The 21,773-nt window shown below is 36.8% G+C and overlaps 1 protein-coding gene across 8 annotated transcripts in view; it reads left to right on the top strand.

Annotated features, from left to right (window-relative positions):
* Positions 1-21,773, top strand: part of PIP5K1B (phosphatidylinositol-4-phosphate 5-kinase type 1 beta) — a 97,919-nt gene that overhangs the window by 37,730 nt on the left and 38,416 nt on the right. For 7 of the 8 annotated variants that reach the window (XM_021530505.3, XM_021530509.3, XM_021530511.3 and 4 more), the window contains 2 exons: positions 10,940-11,070; positions 21,323-21,440. In XM_021530505.3, the coding sequence (XP_021386180.2) occupies positions 10,940-11,070; positions 21,323-21,440 (249 nt within the window). The remainder of the gene's footprint in view (positions 1-10,939; positions 11,071-21,322; positions 21,441-21,773) is intronic. The other variant, XM_021530512.3, reaches the window with a different exon arrangement.

The raw sequence follows: 21,773 nt of genomic DNA, 5'->3' as shown, positions 1-21,773 counted from the left end.
AAGACGTGTAAGAGGGGACTTATTTAATGAAGGAGCATGTATCAGTACTCGATTTAGATATTGCTGAGAGTGGTTTGGGGTTTGTTTTTCTGATACTGATTGTCTGTGACCAGCATTATCTAGGTCCACTAGCAATTTTGGTAACTAAGCTGAACTATAAAATTTTTATTTACATATTTACACAATCAAATTTTTAGCTACTGAATTTGATCATTACTTTGACAGATAATCTCAAATAAATGGTGATTATGTTTTAAATTATTGCTGTAATCTAGCCCAGAGGTCCACCTGCTTCTGCAGTACATGCAGTGATTAGGGTTTTTAATTTCTGTGTCACGCTTACAGTACTGCTGGTAAAGTCAAGAAGATTAATAAGCTATTTCTTTTACCACCCCTTTCCTGGCAATTACATTGCCAGTACCTTGGTGGCCTTAGCATTCCAGATAATTTTCTCAGAAATGAAAGGAAATAATGTTTATTTTAAATATGGGTTAGTTTAAATTTCCCAACTGATGACTTTAAAATATAGCAGTCAGAATTTGTCTTGACAATTAGTATGAGAAAGGAAGAAATGTTTGGTGCCTGAACTTCTACAGGTTTATGTTGCTAGACTAGATTGGTAATAGCCGTAGGCAAGCTTCCATTCCCCCTGGTCATCCCACATATTCTTCTGTTCCTTTTCAACTATAAATTCACAATATTTCAGGGGAAGCTGTAGGAAATCTTCTTACTATGGCACAAATTCTGGAAGTCCCTCTGACAAGACCTGTGATTCATAGCCACATCATAATCACAGATTACAGTGACTGTCACCTCCAAGTTCTGTCCCTGAATCACCAGTTGTTGTATCTTATTCCAGTTTATTTCCTTTTCATATAATTACACCTCCAGTTCTTCTATGTTCAAGATTCTGTGCTGCATATGCCTCTAATACTTTAGTATTATTATGTAATAGTATCATCCTTTTTGTGATAATTTTAATAAAATATTAATAAATCCTGATCTCAAAATTTATCCATGCAGAGCTGACTAGTAACAACCCAATGTCCCACTTTTAACAATGTCTCTCTTTTTTTTAGTCAAATTCCTTAGAAACTTTGCACCTTCTGTTAAATCTTGAAGACTCTACTTGAGCAGGGAGGTTGGTCCAGACGACCACTGGTGGTCCCTTCCAACCTAAACCACACTGTGATTCTGTGATCCTCATCTCCTTCAGATAGTCCATATATGTTGTTTCTTTTTTTAAATGAATTTTCAGATGTATCAATGGTATATGTCTAGAAGTATAGGGTAAGCCCGGTAAGATTTGTGTTCATCAGAGGCATTTCATATAATTTCTCATTTAATTCCATGGTTTTAGGTAAGTTACAAAGAGGAAACTTGCTCTGCAGAAGGCTTTTTTGCAACCAGAAGCTACCTGTCTTAAATTGCCCACAGGTGTTCCATTTACATTTTTCCAGTCATGTATTGTTACACTTGTTTGATTGAAAAATACTTACAGTCCTTCCTGTGACTTCCCATGCCACTTCTCCAGAAATCTGGGCTGCAGAAGGGCTTGTTTCCTCAGCTGGTGCTTTTTCAGCCACTTGGGCTGTTTTTAAGTAGTTATAACTGCCATCCATGTATTACAAACTTCTGTAGTAATGGCTGTTTTTCACTGCTTTAAGTTAACCTGAGTTACATGAAAACAAGCTATCTGCAGGAGAGCACCTCTGACTTCATCCATGATAAAACTTTCCAGAATAATAAGTAGTTTGTAAGGCTGTCAGGTTTTCCTCTGGAATTTTAGATTATTGCAATATTTCCTTTATTATTTTGTTCATCTCAGCTAAAACAGACGTAGGTAACATCTTTATCTGAATTAATTAATCTCCAGCTCATCAATTTCCTACAGTAGTCAGCTGACTTGCCATCTTGTGTGAATGTAAACATGTTGAAGTTCAAAGAAATTTCTTACATTACTACAACCTTGTGAAAGGGCTTGCATGAGCATTGCTACGCTATCCTTTCAAACTCTGAAATGCATAATTGAACCAAGACAGAGAATGATTTTTATTATGAATCATGCTCCTTCTTCCCACTGTTTTCTTTTTAGCTTTCAGTTTTTCTTCTGCTGCACTCTGACATAAATGCTCTTCTGGCTTTTAATTGTCTGTTACTATCTAGTCAAAGTCTTGCGAGAAGAGGGAACATAACTTTCTGTTTATTTGGTTTTAGTTTTTTGGGTGGATTTTTTTCTTGTTTGGGGTTTTTTGGTTTTGGTTTTTTTTGTTTGTTTGTTTTTGGTTTGGCTTTTTTTGTTGGTTTTTATTTTTCTTCTCATGTCTGAAAACCAGGGTGTTTTTCTCTCTTTTAAATGGTGTTTTTTAAGGTGGGGCTGCAAAGCTGTTCAGCTGCATACATTTTTTACAAACATAGTCTTAGACTACTTATGGGTTCTCTATTTGTAAATTTTGAGAAGTTGTTAAGTCTACAGTGTGAATATGAATAATAAATTGTTTCAGTCACCCAGATCAAAGAACTTAGTTAATGAAAGAGACACTTCATGGATACAGGTTCCATGCAGCTTTTAAGGTAGAGAATTAAAATAACTTTGAGATCAAAGAAATTCTAAATTGTGCAGACTGTGGCCAGTTCTTTCAGGGTGGAGGGGTTTTTGTTAGCTTGGGTCAGTTTTGTGTTTCTTTTGCTTTTGGTTTGGGGTTTTGGTTTAGGTTTTTGTTTGTTTGGGTTTGTGTGGGGGTTTTTTTGGGTTTTTTTTGGGTTTTTTATTTGTTTGTTTGTTTGTTTTTTGTTTGTTTTTGGCTTTTTTTTGTTGTTGTTTTTTTTGGGTGTTTTTTTGTGAGTGTTTTTCTCAGAGAGGAACAGGGTAGGAGGTATAAGAGAGACTGGTTGTTTGTACCATTGCATACTTGCAAAAATCAGGTCACCAGACTATAGTTTCTTTTAGATATTTGTATCCAGTCATGGACATCTAGAGTATGCAGTTGCTGCTTTTTTTCATTTCCTCTCTATTTTGCAGATTTTGTTGTGAGAAGTTGCTGACACACATGCAGTTTCTGACTTGCAATGTCATTGATCACACAAGCCCTGAGTCCGCTCCTTGTCAAATCAGATTTCAGTAGCATCCTGATTCTTAATAATAGGATGGTGGTAAGAATAAGGCTCAGACAGGTTTGTCAAAGCAGATTAGAAGTGTAAAAGAATCACACCAGAAAACAGAATAGATGTAATTGTGCACTTGTTAATATCTGTTACTGGATTTCCACAATCTCTGTTTAATCTGAAGGCTGCCACACAAGTATATAATTAGAGTTTGTTTCTTGTCATTACATATCTTGCAGCTCTTCTGTTTAGCCTATTACAAGCACTTTATGTAACCTGTTCAAAACTGCATATCGTGAGTCACTTTGCCAGAAGCAAGGGAAATTTGCCTGGATAAAGGAAGCCAGCTACCTATTGTTAGAGCTTGCTAACGTGCAAGCAGCATTGCTCCACCTCTTTTAGCATTGACTTGTGCCCTGCATCTAATGCCGGCAGATGGGTACTTTTTCTTTTAGACACTGCAATTTCATCACTGAAAGTTTTGCTGCACTGGGACCTCAATGGCAGATTTTATGCACCTATAAAGATACTAAAATGACTGTGATGTTGCCTGGAGCTATGGCTGCTTCCAAGCTCAGAGGTCTCAAATTCTTTTCCTCAAAGATAGAACAGCCAGAGTAGTTGGATTCTTGGCTACTACTGAAGCTTAAGCATAAATGTTTTGAAATTGAGAAAAAATTAATTGAAAGCCATGGAGTCATTTGAATCCTATTTTGGAAAATGAAGGGAGATCATATTCAGCTTGGACAAGGAAATAATTCTAATTGCAGTTCAGCTGTAACAATTGCACAGACACACACACGATGGGCAGGAGTCCACGTTTATGAAGAGTGACCTGCAGAAGGTAGGCAAACGTGCTAGAGAGAAGTGTGAACTGAAGAAAGATTGGAGTGGTACTGTGACTGTGGTGACCCATGGTCACAAGTTGCGGAGAAACAGTAAGATTAGTTTTTTTAAATGGGATTTTCTGGTAGCTCTATTTTCATGTCCCTATTTGTGATTTATTATGTATCAGCTACAGAAAGCATGCTGAGATGGGGTAGCTGCCTCTGTCTGGGAGTTTCAGTAGAAACAGTGTCAAGTGTTGTTTCAAGGAGACTGTAAGCACACCAGGCACTCAAAGACAGAAAGATCAAGTGCAGGAGCCACGGACTAGGCAATAACCACATGTATGTCTTGAATCTAATTGAAATTTCCTAATATCCTAAGCAAGCTATTTTTAAATATTGCTTGAGGAATATGTATTGTTTTTCAACAGGCATTCTCCTCAGATAGTTTGGCTTAAGAGTTTGCACAATTTCTGGCATATTCTCTCTTCTCAGAAGTCTGGAAATGATAAACTGTGTTTGCAGGGAAGTGATAGCATGGGTGGATTTCTGGGACTTACATTAACTAGTAAAGCTGAAGAACAAATGTCTGCTTGTAGTAGAAAATTCAGATCTGGCAAAAGCCATGTGGCTTCAACAATTTTTTTTAAGTGAGACCTATGAATATTTTTCTTCCTTTTTTTAAAAAATTATTTATTTCACTGAGACTTTTGCCTGAAGGCAGGTAGCTGTTCTACCCCAATCCTGTTTACTGTCAACAGAGGACAAGGGTGAGATAATGAGGAAGATGAAAGCAGATTTCTCCACATACAGTAGCAGAGAGAAATGAATCTAGTGACAACTACTTTTTGGGATGCGTGGTTGCAAAGCAGTGTAAACCAGTGAAGACTTCTGTTCAGATGTCTGTTTCTCCCTATCTCTTAAAAAGAGTTGTGGTAGTTAGGTGTCTGTGCCATTTTATTTGGCAGATTTAAAAACCTGTATGAATGGCAGTAGTAGAAAAGCAATCATCATTTTGCCTTTCACAGTGATAATGATGTAGAATTTCCAAGGCAGAGTTAATTTCTCTGCATCACTTTGTGGCACCTGCAATAAACCAGCTGTCTTCTGGAAAAATCACTATCTTTGCTATAGAACGTTCATAGGTCAAACTTCAGCTGCAATAAAATGTTATAAAAGGGGAGAACACAAAAAAACAAGGGCAAAGTTCACATTCATGAGGACTTAAAGGGTTTCCCTTTGATGTCTACTTTTGAAGAAGCCTAGAATGTTAGAGTTTCATTAACATGTTGTAGGAAATGCATATAGATTTAGCAAAGAGCAATTGAGACTTGAAAATTGCACAGAAAAATAACTGAATGACAGTAGAGAGGAACTTCTATTAAATTAGATTAAGTCTGTGTCCTTCTGCTCAGCTCCAATCTGCTCATGGTTTGTTAAATCTTTTATGCCATTAATAGTCCCATACAATTACCAATAAATTATAGGGACACTTGTTTCAAGGAATAAATTCATTTATCATATATAAAATCTTTGTGTACAGTGGAGTTTGTACATTTACTGACATATTTGTATTTTGTCAGGTTTGCCAGTAATTTACAACCTTCACACTCTAACAGAAGCAATTATTGTCCAAATTATAATATACATTCTGAAATTACAGTATCCATATTTTTGCCATCCTTGAATTTTTTTTTCAGTTACTTTAAAGGACATATTTTTTTAATCCTTTCAGTAGCCTTGTTCCTAACTTGTAAGGTTATTAGATAGTTTCAGTTAGTTGATTTTTTTTTGTTGGGTTTTTTTATGGTTATCTGGTTATGAACTGCCTTTATATGCATTATATATGTCTGAGTAGCACCTTTATTTTATTAAATAAAAAATTTACACTTTAGAAGGCTACCTGAACATGATTATTTATAGGAAAAACAATGTCTGAATCCTGCCTAGTTTATTTGTGGGATCATGTGCGAATTTAAGACCTGATTTAAGAGGATTTAATTTCTCATTTATTTTGCTACTCTGAAAAAAGGATTTCAGCTTACAGTAATGTAGAGCAAGTGGAAGACCAATCTGCAAAGAAAGTAATTCAAGAAAACAGTGTATTGAGTACTAGAATATTTATCAGTGATGCAAATATTCCATGTACCTGTATTCTGTGTTTTATACTGCTGTTATGCTTTGAATGCATATAATTTTTCTCATCTACAGGCTCTTTTAGCAAAGCCATATGACAGGTATGAAAAAATGTATAGTTACTTTTGACAAAAAGAGGCAAAGGTATGTTTCATTATGAGAACAGTTTCAGTTTTTTATGCAGGGATAAAAGCATCAAAGCACCTGTGCAGTAGACAGTAATATCCTGAACAGCAGAAGGAGGACAGGAGAAGTTTTACTTTGTGTCCCTTTATGTAACAAAGACGGCTGTCATAGAGTACAACATTTGCTACAAATTCAATCACTTTCATAACCTAAAATTCATCAACATTTTTATCCTGCTGGTTATTATCATCCCTTAGTATTTTTTGATCTTCAGAATGTTGATAATAGGTTAAATTATCTGTGACTCATTGTACTGTCACTGTGTGCTGTCAGTTTTACAGTTACAGTTAATAAATAATCTCAGAGCCATTTTCTGAACCTCTTCCTAAGACTAATGGGAAGAAAAATTTATTTCAGTCTCTAAAAGACTGAAAAAACCCATGGTGCAGAAGGTTGCTGAATTTTATTGTTTGCTTTGCAGCAGGAGAGTATTCAAGACAAATTAAAATAAGAGCTTAGGTTTGAAACTAGATTTTGCTGCTTTTTGCTGTCTTAATGTCTTTTAATGGGCATTGAAAGTGGTGCCCAAGTAACGAAAAATTCAAAAGGGACTTCAGTTTTTCCAGTTGCATTTGCAGTTTCCTAGAAATACATTTTTGTAGTAATAAAATGGATATTTCGAGAACATTTCCCCTAAGGCTTAAGAAGGAGCTTTTTTATATTTTTTTTTATTTAATGATGATAATATTATTATTACTAATAGTAATATAAAAATTAAGACAAGTGATGTTTAAAAGACAAATTCCAAGGCTTGTTCTGTTTTTATTTAATGGACTGAAAACAAATACTTGTCAGTTGCTAAAAGCATACTGAGTTACCAGCCTTTGGTCATAGTAGTCATTGACAAGATGTGGACTTTGGGCTAGCAGTTGCCTTCAGCATGCTGTAGCAGCTCTCAATTTGTTTCAAAGCTGTTGTTAAAGTATTCTGAATTATTTCCTAAATTACTTTTCTGCTAAGCCAACTTCTCTGGTTGCTGCAGAAATGATGGGTGGTTACTAATGACATTCTTGAATATGAGTGGAAATTAACAAGGAGGTAACCTTGTAGGAAAGGTCTGTGTCATTGTCCTAGAAGGTTTTACATTCTGCCTTCCAGAGACTACAAGTGTATGGGTCTTTTGAATTTGAAAAAAAAAAATTACTACAAATATTTTTATGAGCTTGAAAGGTGATCCAGAGGTTTCTTTTTGAAATCACATTGCCAGGTTACTTCTATTGGGTGTTTTTAAAGTTTGGTGGGTTTTGTCAGGGTTTGTTTGGAATGGCACGTCCTCTGTTGTGCTGTTCTGTCTGCTGTTCTTTCAGCCATAGTTGCTTGCTGTGGCAGTGAACATGATGGGCATCCAGCAATGAAGCAGAAACTATTTGTATGTGTATTGGTTTGATCAAAGTTACATAATTACAGCTTTTGTTGAGCATTAATCATTCATGAATAGAAGCCTTTGAAGGAAAGAAAAATGTGACTCTTCTTATGACCCAAAGCCAAATCTTTTTACTAGTCAAAGTAGTACTTTCAGAATGGACTGTTGTTTGTTCCCACCAAATTGCTGGTTCTAAACTGTTATGCAAGTCTAAGTTCTGCTTGGTATGCAGTGTTAATTATTTAAGAGCTACACATCTCTGTCTTTTCTAAAACTAAGAGCCACTCTAGTTTATGCTGTTCCAAGAACTAGAACAAGAGTAGCTTTGTGTACTTGAACCACTTCTTATGTAATTTCCACTCCTGAAATGTTTCTGTTTAAGTGCTGAAGTGGTTCTGATCATGAAACTTCTGGTGGTCTTTGTTTCTTCTGTTAGTCTCTTGCTTGTTGGGTAGGTAGAAGGTAAAGCCTAGAAACAGGGACCAAACATGTCTTCAAACTGGTGATCATGCAAGGGAAGATACTCCCTTTCTTATAGCATTCTTTCCCTGACCAATGGTTTTCTTTGTTCACTCTTTCCATGTTTCTTTAAAAACTCCTTTTTTGACTAGTTTCTGATTTTGACTCACTTCTGCTGTTTTTAAAATTGATGTAGTGTGACTGTCTATTCAGCATGAGAAGGTTTCAGATATGGTCTCAATTTACACGCATATAGTATCACAATTTCATGCCGTTGTTTTGAAGCCTTCTCTGTCCTGCAAGCTCTGGCCATTGAATTTAGTCTTGGACTTTATAAAGGGTAGATTTTTCAGAGAGATTTTTTTTGCTTTCCCCATTTCATTTTTTCTCAGGACTCTGCACAGTCAATAGACCTCTTGCACTGACTGTTAGGCAGAAGATAATAAATATATTTATTTGCATCTAGAATCAACATTTAAGCCATAAGCTTGCATTGTCATGCTTTGGCATGCATGTATAATCACCTGGAATTTGTGACTGTTTTTTTTCCAGAATATAATGCACACTTCACAATCCTGAAACATTTTGAATGTCCTGTTAGATTGCAACTTTTAACAGGATCACAAAGGATCATTACAGGTTTTGTCAAGACAGGCAGAAAAGTAGAGGAGGAGTTGCACTCTGGGTTAAAAGTGAATCATGAACATGTACAGATCAACTACAGTGTCTGTGGAAGCCATATCAAATGCCTCTGGATCAAGATCAGAAAGAACATCCCCAAGGGGGATCTAGATTAGGCATCTGCTACTGACCTCCAAACCAAGAAGAAAAGGTCAAGGAAGCACTTAATCAGGGTCACTTAAGCAGTTTTGGATAACAGATTGTAGGTCTTTTCGGTGACCTCAACTATCCAGACATTCTTGGTAGAGCAATACAGCAGGTCACAACATCCATCAAATTTCTGGAATGAATACAGGACTGCTTCCTCATGCAAATGTTAGATGTGCTAACCAGGAATGAGGCATAGCTGGACTGGCTGCTCACTAACCAAGGAAACGAGCTTTGTAATATCTCACTTAGTGATGGCTTTGGCTACAGTGATCACAATATTGTGGAGTTTGGGGTCTGTCTTTGCACTCTGAAACTTTATACTAAGGCAAAGGAAAGTGTTATGGAAAGAATTCTCCTAGAAGCCATCACAAGTCAGATGAAGCATATGATTAGGAAATTCCAGCATGAGTTCAACAAGGGCAAATTGTGCTTGACAAACCTGATTGTTTTCTAGGGCAAGCAAGCTGTTTGGTTGATGGGGGCAGGCCATGGATGTTGTCTCCTGTGTTTCTCCAAGGCTTTCTCTACGTCTCCTGCAGCCTCCTGGTGAAGCCGTTGCGTAACAGTCTGGACAAGCTGCCCGTGCAGTGGGTGGGGAACTGACCCACAGGCAGCACCCAGAGTGGGGGTACATGGCTCCTTTTCCAGCTGGCAACCTGGCACAAGTGGGCTCCTCAGGGATTGGTGTTGAGCCCAGCGCTGTTTTATGTCTTCATATGTGTTCATCCAGAGCACTTAAAATCACTCAGGGATCAAGTGAACACTTTGGAAGGGAGAGTCATGCTGGAGGAAAACCTGTGTAGGCTGGAAGAGTGGGCAAAGAGCCTTTTGAAGTTTAACAAGGACAGGTGTAGAGTCTGAGACTTGGGAAAACAAATCCAGGAGTGCAGCACAGGCTGGGAGCACAAGACTGGGGAGCAGATCTGTGGAAAGGGACCAGGGAGCCCCAGTGAGCAAAAAGCTGAGTATGAGTGAGGGGTGTGCTGATGGAGCAAAGGAGCCCAGTGAGGTCTTGGGCTGCATCAGCAGGGGCATTAGCAGCAGAGATTATCCCGTTCTCGTCAGCATTTGTCAGGCCACACCTGGAATACTCTTATCTGTTTTGGTCTCCCCTATACAAAAAAAGATATGGTCAGGCTGGAGAGGGTGGAGAGAAGGGCCACAGAAATTATCAAAGGGCTGAGAAGCCTGACACGTGAGGAGAGACTGTGAGAGTTGGGTTTGTTCAACCTTGAGAAGTGACAGTTGAGGGGAAACTTATCACTGTGTTACAGTATTTAAAGCGTGGTTTCAAAGAAGATAGAGGCCCTATTTTTACAAGGGGTCACATGGAAAATATGAAGGATAATGGGTTAAAGTTACTCCTGAAGATATTCTACTTGAACTCTAGTGGAAATATTTCACAGTGAAAACAATCAGCCAGTGGAATAATCTACCCAGAATTGGTGGATTCCCATTTTTGAGATTTGGCTTGATTGGGTACTTGGTTGTCTTGTCTAGATCATGCTTTTGTCAAGAAAGGTTGAACCTTTTGAGGTCCCTTCCAACCTGCTATTCTGTGATTCTGTGCTGAGTTAGAACTCCATGTTTATTATTTGGGTAATTTGAAAAGTTTTACTTTGTATATAGTGATTCTTTAAAATATTTTAATTAAAAATCAGTTATTTCACTGAAGTCTAGGATGTGAAGATGACAGGGTGTTGCAGTCATGCTGGCATGGTAGCGTGGTGGAAGGTTTTAGAAAGGCCTTGGGAATGGTAAACTGAGGAAAAGGATACATTCATGTATGCCCCATTGTTTTAGAAAGGCCTTGGGAATGAGAAACTGAGGGAAAAGATACATTTACTTTGTATATAGTGATTCTTTAAAATATTTTAATTAAAAATCAGTTATTTCACTGAAGTCTAGGATGTGAAGATGACAGGGTGTTGTTATTATGAAAATGATTGAAGCATTTAGCTATAATATTATTGATAAAGACCAGAAATCTGCTTTTAGCAAACTCATACTTGAATTCTTACTTTTTACACAGACTGCATCCTCAGCTATTAAAGGTGCTATCCAGTTGGGAATAGGATACACAGTAGGAAATCTTACATCAAAACCAGACAGAGATGTTCTTATGCAAGACTTCTATGTAGTAGAAAGTGTCTTTCTACCAAGGTAAGAACAAGCATATTGGATTTTTCTTCCATAAAACTTCATTATTAAACTCTTAACTAGGTATTTTGAACCAGGTTTGTTTTTCAGTTCTAACAAAATCATATAAGAGTACATATAATGTATGAAACTTGAAAATTTTCTGGTCTTCATGCTGTCATTGAAATTTGAGATTTAGCATTTATAGAAAGGGAAAGTAATTTTGACACTTGCAATTGAAGGAGTTGTCAATTTGAATTAAAAGTGATTTCCGCAAATCACACAGTCTGACATTCATATTTGATTAGTTGCTGAAAATTTCAGCTGTATTAGTTTCTGAAAATAATACTTGATATTTTGTTGAGGGGTTTTAAAAATTTATGAAAATTCAAGTCCTGCCACTTAAAGTATAATATAAAAATGTATACTACAATATTGCCTTATAGTTACATTATAAAATTCTGTCCAGGTGTCATGGTTTGACAAGACTCTAATTGGTGACAACACTCAGCTCCTACAAGATATGCTGATTACAGGTTGTACACCTTCACTGCTTGGCCACCTCAGCTTGTGTCACTGCCAAGTTGTTGGTATAGAAATTACTACAATACAGTTATGCTGATATGGGAAATCAAGGTCATACTGATTTTTGGTGTTCAGAAGATGAAGTACAGTGCCATGTACCCTTTCCAAGTTACATGTGCTAGCAATAGATGAAGAAAGTTTAGGAGAAATATATTTCAAAACCAGGATGACTTCCTCTGTTGAGTGTTTTCTAGGTTTTCATAAGTGCTAAATACAGTTGTTTCAGTAAGGACATGCAATGTAAACTTTGGGATTGATTTGGGATTTGGGATTGATTTCTTTCAGTTTTTCAAAGTTTTGTTCATGTACAGTTTGAATGCTACTTCATAAGCTGTTTCAAATAATTTATAATCCTTAGTATTTACTGGTGTCACTAAACCAAGCTAAATTAACAATGTGCAAAATAATTGCATACACATTAAATTTTGGTATTTCCTCATCTAAAATGTCTTGATTTTTGTTTAAGTGAGATATCCTTAAGAAAAAAAAATCTTATGTGAAATGCAGCTTTTGCATTAGTTCCTAGTAGTTGAGAGTATTCATATCCTTGTTTTGGGGTTAAAGATGGGGTTCATACAAAGGTTAGTAACATTTCTCTTGTAGATTAGGTAGATATAAAGATGGTAATTATATGAATGTGTTTTCATACACTATAATCACAAAATATTGTTCTAAAAATTCAAATTACGGGTGAGAAATTGCATATCGTGTAACAAAGCTTTTATTGGTGAGAAAAATGTCTGCCCATGACAGTGATAGAGGCTTCCGTGCTATGTTTGCTATTTAATCTTTGTTCATGAAAACTAAATTGAACCTATATGCTAAAACTGTTTTATTACATAGCACAGTTTTAGAGAGAAAAAAATTATTCTATTTCTTTTTAAACATAGTTTTAAAGGAACAAGTAAAATAAAATGGTTTGTACTCCATAGCATTGCATGTGCCTTCTTTCCTGTGAGACTCGCATGCGTGTACACACAGAAATGAGATTTACTTGTTTTGTATTGGTATTAAGGAAGAGCAGGGAGACATCCCTTCTGGCTTGAAAAAAAACAAAAGGCAGAACAAAGACACTGATTGCATTAATGTAAAACTGAATATATAAGCTTTAGTAGTACCTAAACAGACAGTTTCCTATTAAAAATAATATTTTGAGGAAAATTAGACAAATGAAAGTAATGGCAAAGCAGTGTAGTTTTGGGAATTTTTTTTTGTATTTTTTGTGGGTTTTTTTGGGGGGGAGGTTGGTTTTTTTTTGTGTTTTTTTTTTGTTTGTCTGTTTGTTTGGGTTTTTGTTGGCTTTTTTTGTTTGTTCTCTTCGTTGATTTTTTTGCATTGCTTTGCTAGGTAGTAAGCCTTATACAGCATAGTGAGACATCTTGACTGTAACAAAGAACCTCTCCATGAAGAGCACTTCTTGACAACATTGTATATGGAACTAAAAGTTGGCTATCCAGAGCAATCTCTTCAAACTACTCTTGATTACTTATGCTGATGCACAGAAATGTCAAATTTCAAATCCTTGCATGTCTCAGTGTACCATCCACTTTATTTATCTAAATTATATTCAACCAGAATTGTATTATTGTGCATGAATTGTTATGCAATTCGTTGTATATATACAATATATATATGTATATATACGTGTATATGTATATAACTGTGTATATATATAAGTATATATACAATTCATTTTGTGCAATTATGATTGCACAAAATTAATACAGGATTCTTGCTGGTTCAGAGTGTTGGAATGTTGTTTCATGATGGTATTACGTGGACTGGTCCTGAGTCATGTCAATAGGTAACTTCATTAACTATGTTTGAAGCAAAAAGCAAAGGCTGCATATTCTTTACAGCTGGGACTGCACTTCCAAGGTACACCTCAGGAGCTCTTCACTTTTTCCAAGGGGAATACCTACCTGTACCTATCTGCAGCATTGTTAAAAGTCATTACTGTAATGACTTTTTTGTCCTGTTTGGATTGGTCTGGGTTGAAAGCAATTGGTGAAAATTAGTTACACCAGCAGGTGAAGTGGGTTGACCTCTACCTGGAAGTACCCTGGAGCAACCTGAGACTGAGTAAACTTTTTGCAGAAGTTTGTAGTTGAAGGAGAACCTAACAGTGCAGCAAGAGTGGTGCTGAAATAGGTGCTTACTCAGTAAGGAGCAGTATTTTTCCATTTGCTTTGGGTTCAAATAATTCATCTGCAACTTCAAACAGCTCTCAGCTGAACTTCCCCTTCATTTTGGCAACTTCACAGCAACCTGCCTCTTAGCATGGTGTCCTGCCCCACCTTCCTCCCATGTTTTCTCTGCCTTACCTATGTCTGTTAGTGAGGTGAGAAGACATGCTTCTTTGACAGCAACAGGGGCACTGTTAAGGTGACTGTAGTAAGATAGACTTAAGCTAGTAGAAATGCAATGCAATTCAGTCTGTGCCCCAGTGAGCAGAAGAGTGTTATATCTGCCCTTTTATAATTAAGGAAAAATAGTTAACACTTGTTTATGGATTTTATTGGTTGAAGAGGATAGTCTCTGCACACCTCTCAGTCCATGAAATAACCCTCAACCTGTATCTGTGCTTCAGTAGTCATACTGAAGCATTCAGGATTCATTAAGAATGGAGAAAAATGCCAGGGAAAAAAGTGGTTATGTCCGATCTGAACATAACTGCTCTGCATATTGTGGGACCTAGTGATGTAAATCAGAAGTAACTCTCTGAATTGCAGGTTACTCCTGGTCCAGAATTACTCTGTAACTGTGTTAATTTGGTCAGAGTTTAGCCCAGTTAATTTATGTATTTATTTCTGGAAATGACTTTGAGTGAAGTTCAGGTATCTCTGTATAGTGGCTGGATTTGAATTGCAAAGGTGCTTGCCTTCATTTGCACATTGTAGTTGTGGAAGACCTTTCATCCCTTTCCCTTCAAGCTTTTGTATAAGAGTTTGTATAATATATTGCTTTTGGAAAATGAGGTATTACTGGAAGCTACAATAACAGTGCTCATTGAGAACCACCATCCAGATAGAGTTAAAATAGTACTGTGCAAATCTGTCCTGGAATGGAGAAACAAAACGCACCCTGCACCGATCTACTTGATTCTGAAGACAGTGTCTGAAGTCTCCACCTACTTGCTGAATAGAGTGAAACCACAAGGGAAACCACTCCAAGTAACCTCTTTTCTGGCTTTTCAACTCTGCTTTGGAAATCCAGCAACAGAGGTGCTTACCTGAGGTGTTGATACTTCTGCACCTGTGGCTGCAGGGTTCAGTGGCAAGCACATGCATACTGCATGTGCTCTCTATGCTTTGTCCTGTGACTAGCTGTGTCAGGCATACTTGTGCTCCTGTCTTCCTTGGCTGGAAGCAGTTCTCAGTGACACAATTTGCTTCCAGGTAGTTGTTCGTACAATGTGGCTTCAGCAATATTTTGTCAGCGCTATGGCTTGGCGATGGTGCTGGCTCCAAGTGAGATGATCTTGGTTAGAATGGCTCGTTGCTCATCTGTAAGCTTAGCTCTGGTAGGCAGAGATGTCTCAAACTGGTCGCTGGGCCATGAGGCTGTCCGGCTGCATTTTTCTTGAGTTGACAGTGTAGGCACCTTATTAAACTCTTCCAGTAGCCACAGAAGGAGGTGCATTTTCTGTGATGACTGAGAAGCCAAACACAAGCTGCTCCGTTGTATATAGCAGTTAATTTTGGCTACAAGGCTTCAGAAATGCAGAACATTTCAAGCAAGATGGTATGTTTCAGCCTGCACTTTTTGTTTTCATAGATGGAGGCTGCTTCTAAGCGCAGCTGTTGAGTTTGACCATTTTTGCAGCAAGTTGTTAGTCAATCTTATGTACTTCCCTTGCTAATATGCTTTTATTGCAGGGTCTAGACCCTGCGTGTTGAGAGCAGTTGCTGTGTTTCTAATTGAGCTGGAAAGTGTGTTAGATGTTGATGTATGCATGCTGTGTGTACTCCATTTACAAATTGCTTTCTTATGATGCTAATGAAAGATTATTCAATACTTTCTGCTCTTTAATGTCAGAAGCATACCATTGTATTGTGATAGCATTTGAATAACAACCTAAATAAGTCAAAGTACTAAGAAAGTAAAAACTTTACATGGCAATCTGGGTTCTACCCTACATTTAAAATGGACATGTATTGCTTTCTAGTATGTTTTTGAGGACTGATTGAGAAAACTGATACTTGCCTTTGGAAATATCTTTGTATCAAACCTGTATCATAGGTTAGCTGACGGACTAAGTAGTGTATTTGTAGTGTAGAATGCTCTACAGGTTTTGTGTGACTAGTATTTAAATGTTCACACCAACGATGAGTTGTGTAACTTACACCATGATACATGTTTCCTATGGGCAGTTTCACAAGGAAGATAAAGTGATCTGAATATTCTGATAAAATGCTGCTGCTATTCCTTAGTGCTTTGGTTGCAGAGATGTACAGAATTATTCAAGTTCTGATAAGGTTTATATGTTCTGTCAGTTGAGTTACAAACGCAGAGAGAAGGATGCAAAACAAATATTAGAAATGGGAATACTTTGGCAACAAAAGCAAAGTGGTATGAAATACTGGACTCAGCTACTTCTGTTACCAACAAATTATTGGTAAACCTGATAACCCGAATAGTTGTATGGTTATGTAGATTGCTTAAACTACTTTTCAAGTACTCAGAGATCATGTATTTTAATACAATTTCCAGTTGTTTATAAAATAATATCTTCATAAGTATAAGTAAATGCTTCTATATTCAGCTGTTACGTAGGTATGATTGACTTGACCTGTTTTTAAGTTAATTACTATTCCTAATTGTATTTCAAAGCTGACTTGCAGGGAACTGCTTAGGACAGCATTTGGTAACTGGAAGTTTAGGAAAATGTAAGTGAGAGAAAAAGATGTTGCCACTGGACTTTAACCCAGAGTACAAAGAAAACACAGACACACCTCTTTGTACAGATAAACATGATACCTGCTTCCACCATGTGGGAAATGAAGCTTTCCTGAAATTACATACAGGAGAGGAACTTACCAAAGCAGTACATCACCTATGTGTTTGTTTGATACAGTTTTTAGAGCTGAAACACATTTTGTTTAAGTTTTAAAAAGCAGCTGTGTTCAAGAGCAATGAAATGGAAATTGGATAATCTTCATTTTTAATGTTTGCAGTGTTTAAGTTTAGACTTTTTTTTTTTATTTTACAATGTAAAAAATAATTTCTTTCACTGAAAGAACTGATATGTTCCTCCTCTTCAGTTTTTTTACAATACACACAGGAAAGTTATACACATGGTCATAACTACAGACTAATTGTTTTGATAACAGCTCTGTCAGAGCCTTTTAACAATCCTCAGTGATGAAGGCTTGCTACCAAGATATGCAGCTGGCTTTCTCTGCCCCTTCAGATAGGTGTGGTATCTTCTGAGGACATCCTATCAGGGGGAGGCCATAGGAAAGAAAAGCTGCCAAGAAATGTATCTGGGTGTCTTGTTTAGCAAATTTTTACAGCCATTTTTTTTAGCCATTAAAATTTTAATTAATTTTACTTCACTTTTAGTTTGATATTACACCACCTATGCTTTAAATCCACTCTCAGCATTTACAAAGAGGCAGGCTTAGATGCACATACTGTTATTTCTAGGTGTGCTTGATTTTATAAAAATTAAAATTGCAATATAAGTATTAAACCAAACTTGCATTTTAAGCTTAGTCAGCCTATGAATCTTTTTTTTCTTTTGTGGGGTATAACATATAAGGTTATTAAAATACCTCATAAATTACAATTGCTGCCTAATCGTTCCAAAGCCTGTATTTTGTTGCCATAGCTCATATAGAAATACTTGAATTGCTCAAGATTGCCAGAATCAGTTAAAGTCTTTATCTTTGCTTTGCTGGTAGATCTGTCCTTAAACTAGCTGAGTAGGAAATTACATGGTTACCCCCTTCCTTATTATGTCCAAAGTACCATTGTACAAATTTTAACTTTTTGTCAATGGATCATGGGCATTTTTTTGTTAAATTTCAAAGATGTAATCATCCCCTTGAAACTCCCTAGACTGATTAAAAATCATTATATTTAGTGCTTTGCACATACACTTTAATCCCATGAGAGTGAAACTGTAAAATGCATCAAGAAAATGTGAAGAGAAACCACAGAATACATTCTTTCAATAGCTAATAGAGTGGTATGTGAATAATTATAAATAGGGTAGGGATGCACTGAGATCAAGGATTCTGTACAGTGATGTTTATCTTTTTCCATAAAGAGCAAGGCCAGACTCAATTCATACTTGTTATGCGAGCTTCAAATTGATAAGACATTTGAAAGGTTTTCATTATTCTAAGAAATTACTGGAAGTGAGGGTGCTTTTTCTATTAAAAGTACCATCAGGAAAACCTTAAAACTATTTTACAAAGTATTAACAAGAAATCTTAACTTTGTGTCAATGCTTCATGAATTACAGAAGAGCTTATTGTTTGGATCAGTAAACTGTTCTGTTAAGTAGTGAAGCTGAAACTAATCAATATGATTAACAGAAACAGGGTATGGTAAAATAATCTGTAGACCTTAAACAGAAGGTGTTTTTAAAGATGACTTTATAAAGAGTAAGAAAGCTGTCTGCATAGGGAAATTGAATGTAGTAGCTGTGATAAAGTGTCTGATGTGTTCTAAATAGATAGAATTGCCCTCTATGTAGAAGCTGTTTCAAAATAATTGCCCTGTTTAGCAATAAATCTCCACTTGCTATGCATTACTGTGCACCTCACAAAGTAAGGTGCAAGTGTTACTTGCACCCAGCATTGTCATTTTACTCCATATGCACTTAGGAATGCCTCAGAACTGTCCTATTGTCATAGCAAACCTCCTACCTTCATGTCACCTTAGTGAAGTGACAATATATGTTCTGGTATAATAACGACACATAATCTATTTGCTGACATGCTTTCACAGGAGAAGCTTTTGAGCTACAGCTGGAGGAAGCAGATTTATAAAAGTGCTTAGTACCAAAATGTAAAACTTATTTAAAAAGTTTAGGTACTTTATATTCGCTGACAATTATGTGATACTTCAGTAGAGAACACTCTGTTCTATTCTTTTCTACATTCCTATGACAATTAAATCCATTTACAAGTATGACCCCAGATTTCCAGTGTAACTATATGGCCACTGGGACATCCTCTTATTGTACAAAAATTCAGTGAGTCACAACCAGCTATATACAACTTAATGTCTGACAAATCTAGCAGTGTTTTGAGCAGAAGAGAGGCCTTATGAAAGAACATTAGTCTATCTTAACTATAAATAAACACTACCATCTTTAGCTTGTATCCTACTGATACCCATTTTTAGCTCTATAATGGAACAATAAAGCATATGTGGACTTGATTTTGATATTTGGAGTCATACTGCAAAGTGATCAGAGGAGTTCCTTAGGACTAGGCAGCCATCATTATTGCCTGTAGGGTTTAACACAGCAGCAGTATTCTATTGTCTTCATATGTATGTCATCCACAAGCATCTTTTTATATGTGAATTCCAGAAAGAAATCTGTTTGATTTTTTTTTCCTCCTTGCATCTGCTGTTCAAGAGTCTGAAGTGTTATACATTTCTGGAGACTGAGAAAGCTTGTTCACCTGCTGTCACTGAAACAGTTCAGTTGTGAGGGGTTTGGCAGCACAGGGGCAGCTAGGTGAGTTGAGTAGGCTTCTGTCATCAAACTGTTGTTAATGAAAAGCGGTAAGTTGATATGACAAATATTAATTGTACAGGATGAAAGCTCTTAAATTCTTTCATTATATTTAATTATTATTAATTATGTTTTTCAGGATTGTTGCTTAATATTTATTGCTTTTCATACCTGTGTGAATTTGTAGCCTTTTTTTCTTTTTGGTGTCCTTTGGATATTCTTTTTCCCAAGCATCATGGTACATTCTGCATTACTGAATAATTTAGTTACAGTAAATGAGTAAAGAAGAGTTAGAAAAGCTTATTTCAGCAACTGTGTCAAGTCTTGGATTTTGTATTTCTCTATCAAACCATTCAGACACTGGCCAAACTGATAAGAACAGTAAAACAGAACAGCATTTGCTGTTATCAAGGACAGTGGAACACAACAGCACAGTCTTGGAGATATAAATAAAGGATGTAACCTCAGCAAACAGAAGTCATGCAAAACACAAGCAGGATGCCAGCTCAGCTCTACAAGGCTGGCAAAGTAGAAGTTGTACAAAACAACAATATTGCACTTACCCAGAAGCAGAGGTCAAGGAACAGCCACATAGAAAGGACACTGGACATTGAAGACAGAGCCCAAAGAATCATATGAAGACTTCTGATAAGGGGTATGATTATGTCAAATAAAGTCAAGTATGTGAGGATAGCTAATTAATATATAATCAGTGTGTATGATGAAAACTCTGTTCACATGACTCTGGGGCACTTGATTAGAGAAAAGATCTCCAGAGTAATAAAGGTTCTCTTTCTAATACTCTAATAAATATGTGTTAGAAAGTTTCTATCTAGCTGATTTCAGTACCAAAACTGTCTTAAAGGTGTCCTTGTTTATTTTGAAATCACAGTATAGAACTTGATTTCTTCTGCTTAAAAGACCTCTCTCATTTTCTATCATAAATGAATCCATGGGCATAGAGTTGTTTTTGGTTTTTTTTTAAATCTAGCAGCATTTTGCTGCTGGCCTTTATCTTATATCTAGTATTCATCTCAAGAGTTTTGTAACTCAGGCTAAAAATACAGTGAGGTGATAAATATAAAACAAGGAAAAGAGCTAAGGAGTACAGGTAACAAACAGGAGGAGCTGGAAACCATAAAGTAGCAGGACAGCCATGACATAATCACTGCCACAGGAACACAGGGTGGGGTGACCAGTGCACTTCACTGGATGGCTCCAAGCTCTTCATGAGGGACAGGAAGGAGAGGAGGTGGGGTGGCTCTGTACATTGGGAAGTGTTTTGATTGTACAGAGCTCAAAGATAGTGATGGTTTAATGCCTATTGGTGACAATCAGGAGGAAGGCTGGAAAGGCAGATATATCCTGGTGGGAGTCTGTTTTAAACCACCCAACCAGGATGAGGAGGTGGATGAACTATTCTATGATGTGATGGTGATTTGTGATTGTCAGCTCTTGTTCTTGTGGGTGATTTTAACCTGCCAGATATCTGCTGGAAATTCAACACGGAAGAGCAGGCAGTCTAGGAAATTCCTGGAGTGTGTGAAGATAACTTCCCAACACAGCTGGGAAGTGAGCCTACCAGGGGTGCTGCCCTACTGGATCTGCTGCTTAGAAACAGAGACTGGCTGGTGGGAGATGCCATGGTTGGAGTCGTCTTGAGCACAGCAACCATGACACAAGAGTTTTCAGAACTTGGTGGAGTCAGTCTACCCTGGACTTCTGGATTTTGTCTTGTTCATGTTTAAACATGATCTTTATGCAAATGCATACAGGCGATGAAAATAGTTTTTTCCTTTAAAGTGAGAAAAAGGAATTTGCTGGCAGTGGCTCTCATGGACGGTGTCTCAGTATTAGTGGTTAATGATGATAGAGAGGTTTATCTGCATTTATGCTTTTTTCTCAGCGCACAAACAGTCAAGTTATACAGCTTAGTGGTGAAACTAGCTGCTAATAATTACTTAGTAATTTGGTTTGGTTTGTTTTTGTTTTCAGTGAAGGGAGCAATCTTACGCCTGCTCATCATTACCCTGACTTCAGATTTAAGACATATGCACCTCTTGCCTTCCGCTATTTCAGAGAACTTTTTGGTATCAAGCCTGATGACTATTTGGTAAGAGCCTGCAGTTTTCCTTTGAGTTACAAATTATTATAAAGCATGCTAGGTTCATTGTGGCAGAAAAGGATTCTTAAAGGTTGCCCAAATCAGTAAGAACTTTTGTGTGCACAGGGGTATATAAATAGTGAATATTTTTAATGGTGACAAATTTAATTTTTTATCTTTGAGAGAATTTGTATAAAAACCCTATCTTGTTAATTAACTGGAGCAACATCTGTGTCATTCAGATGATTTTCTACAGGAGTTATGTCATTCAGATGATTTTCTAGAGAAGTTTGTGACTTTTATCAATTCATTTCTAATTAAGTACTTTTGTGTGATTTGTGT

Source organism: Lonchura striata, chromosome Z (genome assembly GCF_046129695.1).
Source record: "Lonchura striata isolate bLonStr1 chromosome Z, bLonStr1.mat, whole genome shotgun sequence".
Taxonomy (NCBI): Eukaryota; Metazoa; Chordata; class Aves; order Passeriformes; family Estrildidae; genus Lonchura; species Lonchura striata.
This window is presented reverse-complemented; position numbering and strand designations above follow the sequence as displayed.